A 14,327-nucleotide genomic window follows, 5' to 3' on the forward strand; every position below is an offset into this window, starting at 1 on the left:
TCCAAGCACTGCTCTCAGACAGACACATCCAAAGGCTTCGGGGGGAAGTTTGGAGTGCAGGGCGACCGCGTCGACAAGGTACGCTCATCACGGTCACATTGGGCTCTATGGTCAGGTCACATGGTCAGGAAAAACCACACAGAGATTTTAGGTCTTGACATCAATATATGATGTGGCATTTTGGGACAGATCTCCCTTGTAAGATAGTTTTTGAGGTACCCAATAGGAATACCCAATTTATAGGATGAATGAAAAGAATAGAATTTGAGTAAGTGCCCATCTCTCAAGTTATGTCATTTAGATGAGAATACTTGAGTAGCATGAAAAGATACTGGATGATGGTGCTGAGAAATGCTGCGTTCTCCTTTGGCTGGTGACTTTTGTTAACTTCAACATGGAGATCTCTCCCTTTTCAGTCCGCCGTCGGGTTTGACTATGCCGGGAAGACTGAGAAACACGCATCGCAGAAAGGTGATTTTTACACGGTCTGTTAACACAGGCAAACGACACAAGTTGAACAGTTCAATGTTTTGTAACTCTGGGTAGAAGTTGCATAATTTAGCTCTGATCTAAGATCAGCTCACTATCCTTAGTCCCCACAAATCCTTACTGTATCCATCAGGCGGTAAAAGGTCAAACTGACCTGAGCCTTCTGAATACACACTCGTAGTTTAGACACTTCACATAGTTCAGAACTGTCTGCTCTGTAGACCATCTGGATGACATCGTATCTGGCCCAGTCAGACCTTTATGGTATTAGGATGGGTGTGAGTGGCATCCGATGCTGTGTGAGTGAGTATGCTCCTGGCTTTTAGCTTTCAGTGCTCCCTGACTCCAGCTACACTCCTGTGATTCTGTGCTGTGACCACCATTGTTCCTCACCCCCATCTAGTTGTTAGCTCTATGTGCCCAATCCTAAATGAACCCCTAGCTCCTAAGGCACTTAAACTAAAATGACTACATTAAGCAAGATCACAACAGCTCCACCTTGCCCTCTGACAAGCTAGGGGGAAATTTACCCATATTGCTCACACCTATACTATTAAACAGTCAATCTGAATTTTATCCCAGACCTACTGTACATGAAGTGCCTAGATTGTATGGGCTAGGGGTTGATTTTTGTTGTTGAGTATTCATCACTGCAGCCACCATTCCCTGCTTCATTCTTGACCCCTCCCCCTGCTTTGATGTGCAGACTACTCCACAGGGTTTGGGGGGAAATACGGGGTGCAGGCAGACCGCGTGGACAAGACTGCAATGGGCTTTGAATACCAGGGCAAAACGGAGAAACACGACTCCCAGAAAGGTTTGTGTAGCGAGTAATACACACACATAATTTGTACATGGACACCCACACATACATTCGTGCACACATACATTAGTGGGGGAAAATATGGCAAAGGTTTGTGTAGCATAACATGAGTACACAGTCGTGTGTGTATATAMTACCAAAAGTTTGGACACCTACTCATTCAAGGGTTTTTCTTTATTTGTACTCTTTTATACATTGTAGAACAATAGTGAAGACATCAAAACTATGAAATAACACATATGGAATCATGTAGTAACCAAAAAAGTGTTAAACAAATCAAAATATATTTGAGATTCTTCAAAGTAGCTACCTTTTTCATCCCAAACCATCTCAATTGGGTTGAGGTCGGATGATTGTGGAGGACACGTCATCTGATGCAGCACTCCACTCGCCTTTTTGGTGAAATAGCCATTACACAGCCTGGAGATGTGTTGGGTCATTGTCCTGTTGAAAAACAAATGATAGTCTCACTAAGTTTTGTCATAGACGCTTGCTAAAAACTTTAATGAGCAGGCCTTCCTTCATGACCTGGCCTCTAAATTGGTARGAAATTAGCTTGATCCCCTCTGTTGAAGTTTGGACCTTCTTTTTTGATATCTTTAGTGATATTGTTAACAAACACGCCCCCAAAAAGAAAATGAGAATTAAAAACCGGTTCAGTTCCTGGTTCGACCATGATCTTGCAGTTACACTACCTCAAGAATTGCATTTGACGAAAGGCTTGGCACACGCATACTCAGGCTGACTGGCTCTCCTTCAGGGAAATGAGAAATAAGTGCACTCAGGCTATCCGGAAGGCCAAAGTTAGTTACTTTAAGGAGCAGTTCTCTCTCTGTGGGTCGAACCCCAAGAAGTTCTGAAAAACGGTTAAAGACCTGGAGAATAAACCCTCCTCCTCACAGCTGCCCATGTCCCTTAAAGTTGATGATGTGGTTGTTACTGACAAGAAGCACATGGCTGAGCTCTTTAATCACCTCTTCATTTAGTCAGGATTCCTATTTGACTCAGCCATGCCTCCTTACCCGTCCAACATTTCCTCATCTCCCACCCCTTCTAATGCGACTAGCCTCGATGCACCTCCCTCTTTTTCCCCTGCCTCGCTACAAAGTTTCTAAAGGAGCTCCTTAAACTTGACCCCCKAAAAAACATCTGGGGCAGATGGTTTAGACCCTTTCTTCTTAAAGTTTTCTTCCCTTAGACTTGGCAATTATWTCTCTGACCTTTTAAACCTGTCTATCCTCACTGGGGAGATTCCCATTGCTTGGAAGGCAGCCACAGTTCACCCTTTATTTAAAAGGGGAGATCAAGCTGATCCAAACTGTTATAGGCCTATTTCTATTTTTCCCTGTATCAAAAGTGTTGTAAAAACTTGTCAATAATCAACTGACTGGCTTTCTTGATGTCTGTAGTATTCTCTCTGGTATGCAATCTGGTTTCCGCTTCGGTTATGGATGTGTCACTGTGACCTTAAAATGTCCTCAATGATGTCACCATTGCCCTTGATTCTAAGCAATGTTGCGCTGCTATTTTAATTTACTTGGCCAAAGCTTTTGATACGGTAGACCATTCCATTCTTGTGGGCTGGCTAAGGAGTATTGGTGTCTCTGAGGGGCTTTGGCCTGGTTTGCTAACTACGTCTCTCAAGGAGTGCAGTGTATAAAGTCAGAACACCTGCTATCTCAGTCACTGCCGGTCACCAAGGGTGTACCCCAAGGCTCAATCCTAGGKCCCACACTCTTCTCAATTTACATCAACAACATAGCTCCGGGAGTAGGAAGCTCTATCATCCATTTGTATGCAGATGATAGTCTTATACTCAACTGGCCCCTCCATGGCTTTTGTGTTAAATGCTCTACAACAAAGTTTTCTTAGTGTCCAACAAGCTTTCTCTGCCCGTAAAAGTCTTCTGAACATCTCCAAAACAAAGATCATGTGGTTTGGTATGAAGAAAGGCCCTCTCCCCACAGGTGTGATTACTACCTCTGAGGGTTTAGAGCTTTYGGTTGTCACCTCATACAAGTACTTGGGAMTATGGCTAGACAGTACACTGTCCTTCTCTCAGCACATATCAAACCTGCAGGCTAAAGTTACATCTAGACTTGGTTTCCTCTATTGCAGTGGTTCCCAAACTTTTTATAGTCCCGTACCCCTTCAAACATTCAACCTCCAGCTGTGTACCCCCTCTGGAGGACAGAGGAGCCTCTTAAAGAAGAGGTCTCTTACAGGTCTGTGAGAGCCAGAAATCTTGCTTGTTTGTAGGTGACCAAATACTTATTTTCCACCATAATTTGCAAATAAATTCATTAAAAATCCTACAATGTGATTTTCTGGATTTCTTTTTCTCATTTTGTCTGTCATAGTTGAAGTGTACCTATGATGAAAATTACAGGCCTCTCTCATCTTTTTAAGTGGGAGAACTTGCACAATTGGTGGCTGACTAAATACTTTTTTGCCCCACTGTACATCACCCGTTCTGCCAGTCACATTCTGTTAAAGGTCCCCAAAGCACACACATCCTTGGATCACTTGTCTTTTCAGTTCGCTACAGCTAGCGACTGGAACGAGCTGCAACAAACACTCTAACTAGACAGTTTTATCTCAATCTCTTCATTCAAAGACTCAATCATGGACAATCTTACTGACAGTTGTGGATGCTTTGCKTGGTGTACTGTGGCTGCTTTGCATGGTATACTGTTGTCTCTACCTTCTTGCCCTTTGTGCTGTTGTCTGTGCCCAACGGTGTTTGTACCCTGTTTTGTGCTGCTACCATTTTGTGTTGCTACCATGCTGTGTTGTCATCTTAGGTCTCTCTTTATGTAGTGTTGTCTGTCTTGTCGTGATGTGTGTTTCGTCCCATATTTTTACTTTTAATAAGTTTATTTGTAATCCCAGCCAACATCCCCCGCAGGAGGCCATTTGTCTTTTGGTAGGCCGTCATTGTAATTAAGAATTTGTTCTTACCTAACTTGCCTAGTTAAATATAAAATAAAGCGCAAACCAGATGGGATGGTGTATTGCTGTGGTAGCCATGCTGGTTAAGTGTGCCTTGAATTCTAAATAAATCACTGACAGTGTCACCAGCAAAGCACCATCATACCTCCTCCTCCATGCTTAACTGTGGGAACCATGCATGCAGAGATCATCCGTTCACTTACGCTGCGTCTTCCAAAGACGTGGTTGTTGGAACCAAAATTGAACTTTGAAGTATTTATTTGGGTTGCAATTTCTGAGGATGGTAACTTTAATGAACTTATCCTCTGCAGCAGTGGTAACTCTGGATCTTCCTTTCCTCTGGCGGTCCTCATGAGAGCCAGTTGCATAGCGCTTGATGGGTTTTTGCAACTGCACTTGAAGAAACATTCAAAGTTCTTGACATTTTCCGCATTGACTGACCTTCATGTCTTAAAGTAATGATGGACTGTCGTTTCTCTTTGTTTATTTGAGCTGTTCTTGCCATAATATGGTCTTTTACCAAATAGGGATGTCATCTGTATACCACCCCTACCTTGTCACAACACAATTGATTGGCTCAAACACATTAAGAAGGAAAGAAATTCCACAAATTCACTTAACAAGGCACCCTGTTAATTGAAATGCATTCCCGGTGACTAGCTAATGAAGCTGGTTGAGGGAATGCCAAGGGTGTGCAAAGCTGTCAAGGTAAAGGGTGGCTACTTTGAAGAATCTCAAATATAAGATCAATCAAAAATATAACACTTTTTGGGGTTACTACATGATTCCATATTTGTTATTTCATAGTTTTGATGTCTTCACTAATATTCTACAATGTAGAAAATAGTAAAAAATTAAGAAAACCCCTTGAATGAGCAAGTGTCCACACTTTAGACTGGTATGGTACATTAATCAGAAATGACTTTGTCAAGCAACAAAATAACTAGGACTTTACAGTGATGATGAAACTTGGGTAAACAATGTATTGTGGGTTGAAATCTTCATAGAAGTGACACAGGGTTGACGGAAAATCAAAATGCTGAATTTGGCACTTTAGCAAGTCTTCATTCAAATAAACAAATGTATTAATTGAATTGTCCATGTGGTCTATTTTTAAGGGCACTTCATTTAATATAACAGCCTTTTTAAAATTCATTATTTGTGCACAATTTCTACTTTAAAATATCAAAGGGCACTCATTTTGTGGAACAACKCTACAGGATGTGCAGGTTTGACTTCCTGCCCAGTTCTGACACACCTAATTCGGCTTATTACGGTTTTGATGTTTTAGTGCTGGGCTGTAACAAATACCTGCACATCCTGTAGCTCTCCACAACCAGGGTTGAAGTCCACCGGTTTGCAGTTTTCTTMCCAAATCCAGTGCTTTGTTGTGCTTTAGCTTGATCGGCTGCTGTGCAGTTCCTGTTTAACTTGGTTTTTGGGCTGTGTGTCAGTGACTAACACTTGCCTGTGTATATATAATGTAGAATGTGTATCCAGATGGTACCTTGACTGAACTCTGAATTCTTTGCCTTGGGGGCAAACCCAACCTATTATTTTTTTTTCTTCCTATGATTAACTATATCTGCTATTTTCCCAACCACTTTCCCGGGTATCCACCAGATTACACCAAAGGTTTTGGCGGGAAGTTCGGAGTGGAGACGGACAAGGTGGACAAGAGCGCCTTGGGCTTTGAGTACCAGGGCAAAACCGAGAAGCACGAGTCTCAGAAAGGTGTGTGTCCCTTTTGTCACGCACACACTAGGCTTGGGCGGTATCCAGAGTGTCATACCGGGATACCGACCTTGTGTGCAATACCGGGTTATTCAGTAATACCGGCACTGAACACAAGGGGCCCTGTTTTCAAACCCAACTGATACTCTAATACGAAAGGTTAGAAATGCTAACAAGTAAATGTAAAATCCCATAGCGAATGCTAACAATCGCGTTGCGGACATTGTATACAGTCTCCCAACTAAACTATACAAGTAACTAAATAATGCTACTCACAGTTTGCTGTTCGCCTAAAGCAAATATTAGACGGCAAGGCTCTTGATCCAGGAGGTGATTATCTGGTGTTACCAAGCAACTGCTTGATTTTGGAGGAAGCTAAACAGTTAGCTAGATAGCTAACTAGCTACTAAATTAGCACATTAAATGCACAACCGCAGAGCATTTATCACATTTTAGACAGTTAACTTTTAATAGTTATAAGATATCTAGCTGGCAAACATTTAGTTATAAATTCCATACTGTAATTRGATCACCTGGCGCATTCTGCACAACAGTGAGTGACTCAAGGCTCTGGTCTCGCTCTGTGCTTGTAAACAAACACCACGTGACTGGGGACTATTGGTAAGCTTCATAATGAAAAATTATTTGACGGGTGAAATGAAGAACTCGATCTTTCTCCTAACATATTGCACAAGTTGACTGCAGGCATTTAGTTAAAAAGTAGGTTCAAATATTTATTAAAACACAGAAATAGATTCAATGGTATTGACGTTATTGAAAATCATTGTGGCTTTTTCCAAATACCCCGGTGWATGTTGTACAGCCTTATGCATACGCACTTGTTTTTCTATTGTGCCTGTGTAACAAGAGGGATGAGGCGAGACAGTGTGGGGCCGTCTATCTGCAGAGTATGTACTACACCTCCCTCAGCTCTAATCAGACTTTTCTCTCTCCTACAGTGCCCCAAATATCCTACTAGCTAAATAGTTCAGCTTGTAGGATCTTGTTTTCAAACTCTCCCGAAGGCCTGGAAACATGTTGCCTTATCATTAGTTTTCCCTCCCTCATTACGCAATCTCAGGCTGAAGGTATCAGAGAGAGGGAAAGGTGACCTTCCATTGTTACCCATACTGCACCAAGGCAGTGTTTACAGCCCAGGTGTTGGTCACACAATGGTTGAGATGGTGGCTCGGACACGTGTCCCAGAGGGGTCTACACGGTAGCCATTTTGTAGTACAGAATGTTATCAAATATGTTATCCGGTAATGTGTACTGTATGCCAATCAGCCATTGGAATTTTCCAGACTGAGTTATCTAATTTGGGCCTACCTACACTGCACTTTAGTATCCATTCTGATATTCTCTGTGCCCTTCACAGATTACGTGAAGGGCTTTGGTGGCAAGTTTGGTGTGCAGACGGACAGACAGGACAAGTCGGCCCTGGGATGGGACCACCAGGAGAAACTGCAGCTCCACGAGTCGCAGAAAGGTACCGGTGGTTTGACCTGTGTTTTTACATGTCTTTTATTCCACCTAACACCTATCCTTAGTAGCAGGAAAACGCACCCAGGAAATGTGTTCACACACACTTTTTACTGATGTGGTCATTTTGTGGTTTTACTATTGAGTTAATGAGGTTAAAGTACTTCCTTTGTCCAGTGGCGTGGCATCTGCCACAGGCTCATAATAGAGGAAGTGAGAACAGATAGAGCTAGACGGACTGAGGACTGATCAGTCTAGCGCTCAGGCTGGATTTACTTAGCACCTTGGTTCTCTTGGTTTAATTTGTTGACAGTTTTTCATTTGTTTGTGTGCTTTTTATATACTGTAAGGCAGGATCGGCGTGTGTACTTGTTTATATCTGTATGTAAATGTCTGCTTGTGCCTATATATACTGTTGGTGCATGTTTGTGTGTATTGTTTCAGACTATAAGTGTGGGTTTGGGGTAGAGGTGGAGTAGCAAGACCAGTGTGCCCTGGGTTATGAGCACAAGGAGAGGCTAGCCAATCACAGCATACACTGTCCTTCCTTTTCGTTCCAAAGTTTATTCTCCTCTCTTTTGCCCCAGCATTGTTTTGGAATGTCTAAAGCGCCTTTGCGCTTTACCCGTCCTAGTCCCCCTTCAAAACGCCACCCCTACTGTACAAACCTACCTCAAGGGTCGGACGATATTGACAAAATAGAAATTCATCATAGCAAGTGTGTGTGTGTGTCCCAGTCAGAAGTTTGGACACCTACTCATTTCAGGGTTTTTCTGTATTTCAGGGTTTTTCGACAATTTTCTACATTGTCGAATAATATTAAAGACTAACATCACAACTATGAAATACCACATGGAATCATGTAGTAACCAAAAAAGTGTTAAACAAATCAAAATATATTTTAGATTCTTCAAAGTATCCCTTTGCCTTGATGACAGCTTTGCACACTTTTGGCATTCTCTCAACCAGCTTCACCTGGAATGCTTTTCCAACAGGCTCGAAGGAGTTCCCACATATGCTTAGCACTTGTTGGCTGCTTTTCCTTCACTGCGGTCCAACTCATCCCAAATCATCTCAATTGGGTTGAGGTGATTGTGGAGGCCAGGTCATCTGATGCAGCACTCCATCACTCTCCTTTTTGGTCAAGTAGCCCTTACACAGCCAAAAGGTGTGTTTTGGGTCATTGTCCTGTTGAGAAACAAATGATAGTCTCACTAAGCGCAAACCAGATGGGATGACGTATCGCTGCAGAATGCTGTGGTAGCTATGCTAGTTTAGTGTGCCTTGAATTCTAAATAAATCAGTCTCACCAGCAAAGCACCCCCACACCACGCTTCACGGTGGGAACCACACATGCGAAGATCATCCGTTCACTTACACTGCGTCTCACAAAGACACGGCGGTTGGAACCAAAAATCTCAAATTGGACCAAAGGACAGATTTCCACCAGTCTAATGTCCATTTCTCGTGTTTCTTGGCCCAAGTAAGTCTCTCCTCTGCAGCAGAGGTAACTCTGGGTCTTCCATTCCTGTGGCGGTCCTCACATAGRGCTTGATGGTTTTTGCGACTGCATTTGAAGAATCTTTCAAAGTTCTTAATTTTCCGTATTGACTGACCTTCATGTCTTAAAGTAATGATGGCCTGTCGTTTCTCTTTGCTTATTTTAGCTGTTCTTGACATAATATGGACTAATATGGTATTTTACCAAATAGGGATGTCATCTGTATACCACCCCTACCTTGTCACAACACAACTGATTGGCTCAAACACATTAAGAAGGAAAGAAATTCCACAAATTAACTTTTAACAAGGCACACCTGTTAATTGAAATGCATTACAGGTGACTACCTCATGAAGCTGGTTGAGAGAATGCCAAGAGTGTGCAAAACTGTCAAGGCAAAGGTTAGCTATTTGAAGAATCTCAAATATATAAGAAATATTTTGATTTGTGTAACTCTGTTTTGGTTACTACATGATTTCATTAGTTTGTTTTGGTGTCTTCACTATTATTCTACAATGTAGAAAATAGTACAAATAACGAAAAACCCTTGAATGAYTAGGTGTTCTAAAACTTTAGACCGGTAGTGTAGTTGGTATTACAAATGCATATAAATACATTCCTTTTGGACATTCCTATTGTATGGTAACGCAACCCTTATTCAGAAATATTAACTTAAACACACAAGTAGGCTACAATGGCTACAGATTATTCACACTGAGAAATGTAGTGTGAATATCGTGGAAACTGGCTAAATACTTATCAGTGCACATTTGTTTCGCGATACCAACAAATACACAAAGTATTGCCCAGCCCTACCCTTCCTCCATTGTCAGGGCGGCAGGTAGCCTAGTGGTTAGAGCGTTGGGCCAGTAACCGAAAGGTTTCTGGATCGAATCCTCAAGCTGACAAGGTAAAAATCTGTCGTTCTGCCCCTGAACAAGGCGGTTAACCCACTGTTCCCAGGTAGGCCGTCATTGTAAATAAGAATTAGATCTTAACTGACTTGCCTCGTTAAATATAGGTTACATTTCTATTTTATCCTCTTTTCACAGGTCTTTATGCCATGAGCTTCATTCCTGTTTTACTTGAACCCTTTCTTAAATTTAAGCGACGGTTCCCTAAAAAAATGACTTTACGGGTGGACTATCACTTGAATCTGTGAATTAAAGTCATTCTAYCGATTTATTCTCCGCTGTTTACAGACTACTCCCATGGGTTCGGAGGGAAGTTTGGCATCCAGAAGGACCGAATGGATAAGGTACAATGTCTCTATGCCTAATATCTAAAGACTGGGGATTTCTCATCTATTGTTTGTAATTACTCTCCTCCCCCTCTTTTGAATGGCAGAGTGCAGGTAGCTTTGAGGATGTGGAGAAACCAAGCCCTGCCTACCAGAGGACCAAGCCTGTGGAAGCTGGTAAGTAACCACAAAACCAGCGCGTGTGTGTATGTAAATGTGCAATATGTTTGTCAAGATCATTGCAAAATATGATTTTGAACCACTGGTTTGATTATGATCTGCCCTCTCCTGTGTCATCCCTCCCTAGCTGGCAGCAGCACAGGCAGCATCAAGGCCCGCTTTGAGAACATCGCCAAGCAGAAGGAGGATGAGGACAAGAAGCGGGCGGAGGAGGAGAGAGCTCGCCGCCAGGCCAAGGAGAAGCAGGAGCAAGAGGAGGCGCGGCGCAAGATAGAGGAGACAGCCAAGCCTGCCTCCCCGTCTCCCGAGCCCAGCCTTACCATTAGCCCCACCCCTCCTGTCCAGAAAGCCGCACCTTTGCCTGTACCTGCACCTGCAGCCGCCGACCCAGTTTACCAGGTGAATGGCAAGCGGTTCCACCAATCACTGCACTCCCCACAAATGCCCGTTTGCTTAACATGCCTAAATGCTCATCACTTTTTTTTTGCCAGTAGTTAGTTTGCTGTGTAAAATATGGATGAGTCCATCCTTAAATGGATGCATCAGTCCTTCTTGCAGTTAAGTGACATTGGCGTGGACAAGGATGGTCTGATTTTTATTCCAATGCCGCAGTGCTCTTCTCGCTTTTCCTTAGACCCTTGACTTTCCTTCATTCTTACTATGCTTTCTGTGATTATTTCATAGAGGAAGAAAAAGGTGAAGGCCCAAAGATTGAAAACATTAATAGTTAAGGAGGAATTTGAATTGGCCCCGGGGTTAGGAGCTGTTTTCTGACTGTGTCTCCCTCGGCTGGCTGTGTCAGGACACTGGTGTGTACGAGGATCCTGCAGCAGAAGAGAATGGAGAGGAGCTGTACGAGGCGGAGCCCACCTCCCGTCCCTCTTCCGAGCAGACGTATGAGGAGCCTCCCGTCCAGGAGGCGGCGCTCTACCAGAGTCCTGACGAGACAGGAGGTGAGAGAATGAGAGTGAATGAGGGGAGGAGCAGGACATGCCATTTGCTGAGTCACTGTGAACCCCATTTCTAGCTTGGCTCTTTCTCATAAAAAAAATCTGTCCTATCCATTGCACTTGTCCGAAAGAACTGACCAGGTGAAAGCCAGCCTAATGATGAGCTTCGACCTTATTGTTTTCACCTGTCAAGTCTTTTCCAATCAGTGCAAATTAAGGAGAGAGGATGTGAAAAGGACATTTTTAAGCGATTGGGAGAATCTCGATTAGATTTGCTCAATTCCTTGCGTCCTCGCCTCGATTATGTGAGGGGAAGAGAGAACTTGGAAAACAAATGCATTAAATGACTCCCTTTCTCCAGTAGCTTGTCATCAGGCAAATTGCCTTTACAGGGGAGGAATCCCAAAATACGTGTAAAGTAGTAAAAACCGGAGAGCTAGTGCCAGACATTTTATTGATTAAAAAGATTGCTCAAGTATTGTTTTTAATCGTGCGCATGCGTTCATCCTACATGAAAACTACAGCTGATTCAAAGGGGGTGTGGTGGATTACAACACTTTTCCCCATAGGATATACACTTATCCTCGGCCGGAAAAGAGTATCGAGGAGAGGCGCATGCTCCTCCGTTCAGCTATTAATGAATTGACACTCGTATGGCGACAATTTAGCCGTTTCCAGGTCACGAGGGAGAGGAGGATGGAGGAGTCGAGCAGAGGACCTCATTTTGCCCAATTGACTATCTCCCTTTGTGTTCCTGTGTCTTCTGTGAATGACCTGTGACCTTTTCCCTGCAGACGCCCAGACATATGAGTACGGTGAGGACTTGGGGGTAACGGCAGTAGCCCTGTATGACTACCAAGCAGGTGAGTGGAGCCAAGCCCTCTATAATCTATACTGTAAATCATCACATCGATCAAAACTATCATTTTTAAGATCAAGATCTCCTCATGATTACCCCCAGAATACATTAACTTGGACACATTCATGATATACACAGACCCTTTTGACATTGTTTATAATATGAGGGCAACGGAATGCAAAGTCAACTGCTCTGGAATGTTTGCCTTCCAGCTGGTGATGACGAGATCTCCTTCGACCCTGATGACATCATCACTAACATTGAGACTATTGACGAGGGCTGGTGGAGGGGCGTGTGCCGGGGTGCCTACGGCCTCTTCCCAGCCAATTACGTTGAGCTTCGGCAATGAGGCCCGCCCACCACACCAAACAGTCTCTCTCCCCATCCCTCCATCTCTTCTAAATCGACTCTTGCGCTCTGTCATTTTGCTGATCACGGCGCTTCTTTCAAGTGTGCTCGACATTCTCAGGTCTTTCAGCTGTCCCGGTCCTCCTTCCTTTCTCTCGCTCCTCTCCTTGGGAAGAGGCTTCAGGCTGATACAGGACTAAAAGAAGAATCACGGACAACACTCGCCCTGGCTCGGCTACGCAGTAGAGCGAGATCAAGCGAGTAAGCGGGCGAGCCCTACTATGACAAAGGCCTTTTTTTATTGTAAAGCAAGTCATCAGAAAAACACTACTCCCATTATAATATCTAGTTATATTCTTAGTTCTATAACATGCCAGGGACTCTTGCTGCTTTGCCCCACTGGCACCTGTTAGTTAATTTAGTTTAAGTTGAAATGTTCCCTCTTTGACATGTATTTAAACTTCCAAGGTATCGATTGAGACCTGGCGGCCACATTATCACGCACAGTATAGGTATTACGATCACCAAAGATCGAGATCACAGAGGTGACGTAGAAATGAACCCCAGGCTTTATGTGCATATCGTGATGTCGYGGGTCCTCTTTTTACGAAGATATGAAGTAGCTTTTAGAACAAGTTTGGAACTAGTGTGACGTCAAACACAACTGGGCATTTTTATTATGTTTTGATTAAATACATTCCACTTCCAGAAGTTGATTGGGGAACTAGCACTTTGGATCCGTTTGGTAATAGTACAGACCAGTGGTGAATTGATTGGTGTGTAGCTGGTTCGGAGAGAGGTCTGACAGTGCATTGTCTGAGCTGCGATGATTTCTTTCTCTTTGGAACACTATTGTTTGCTTTAGTTAGCAGAGATCAGATAATGCTAAGAAACCCGAAATAGGGATGTTTTTGAGGATYTGTTATTGAAAACAGGATGTTTACCTGGGGTCACCCACATTTTTGGTGTAAGGCCAGCATTTGCTTAATCATGGGGCCGATATGATCACCATAGATGGTGTGAATCTCTGTTGCGTCTAGTCTCCTCCTTTTCTCATTGTCACGAAAGACACCAGAAAGCATTAGAAGAAAATAAACGATGTAATTGTCTTGCTTTTTAATCACCCGCCCACAGTCCTGCGGTAGATCATGTCAGATAGGATGCTGAAAGTAAATGGTGTACAGAAAGATGTTTTTATGATGCTCTGTGAAATATATCGAGTAGAGAAAGTACCAGATTTTCGAATCCCTGCCATCGCCGCAGACAAGACCGGTCTACATCGTAATAGACCGGAGTCTGTCACGTGTTCTGTCATGTCTGTTGCGTGTTCATGTACTGTATGTGGGACTTGGTATATTATTATGTCTGGGGCCACATTGACATCCTTGTCATGACCAACATGTGTACTGTTGACTGAGTGACTGCAGAGTGATATTTATTTATAGGGGGCTATAAGTACTAAATAATGCTGTGAAGCAATATTTGGCTATAAGGGGATTTTGACTGGTTGTTTCTAAATTCAGAGTGATTATTTTAACCGATGACAATCTCACCCCATTGTCACGGCGATCTAATGCAGTAGTGTAACTTCAGTAGGTGTGTGGGGAATGGGATCTCATCAAATCAATTATTCGAGGTTTTATAATAAAAGTTACCTTTTTTATATTTGTTTATTTTTTATCTGTACTTCTACTTGCTCAAGTCACCACGTTATCTGCTTGTTCTCTTTTTGTAAGTCAATTGTTTGAATAAACAACGTATGGATAGTA

The 14,327-nt window shown here is 43.0% G+C and overlaps 1 protein-coding gene across 1 annotated transcript in view; it reads left to right on the forward strand.

Moving 5' to 3' along the window:
* LOC111969191 (src substrate cortactin-like) overlaps positions 1 to 14,327 on the forward strand; it is a 33,458-nt gene extending 19,131 nt beyond the window's left edge. The window contains 11 exon segments of the mRNA XM_023995135.2: positions 1 to 78; positions 417 to 471; positions 1,196 to 1,306; positions 5,888 to 5,998; positions 7,377 to 7,487; positions 10,184 to 10,239; positions 10,329 to 10,398; positions 10,529 to 10,800; positions 11,204 to 11,354; positions 12,146 to 12,214; positions 12,423 to 14,327. The exon segment at positions 1 to 78 is cut by the window's left edge and continues 1 nt beyond it. Of these exon segments, the coding sequence (XP_023850903.1) occupies positions 1 to 78; positions 417 to 471; positions 1,196 to 1,306; positions 5,888 to 5,998; positions 7,377 to 7,487; positions 10,184 to 10,239; positions 10,329 to 10,398; positions 10,529 to 10,800; positions 11,204 to 11,354; positions 12,146 to 12,214; positions 12,423 to 12,559 (1,221 nt within the window). The 3' untranslated portion in view covers positions 12,560 to 14,327.

The sequence above is a fragment of the Salvelinus sp. IW2-2015 genome, linkage group LG10 (assembly GCF_002910315.2).
Source record: "Salvelinus sp. IW2-2015 linkage group LG10, ASM291031v2, whole genome shotgun sequence".
In the NCBI taxonomy this organism is placed as follows: domain Eukaryota; kingdom Metazoa; phylum Chordata; class Actinopteri; order Salmoniformes; family Salmonidae; genus Salvelinus; species Salvelinus sp. IW2-2015.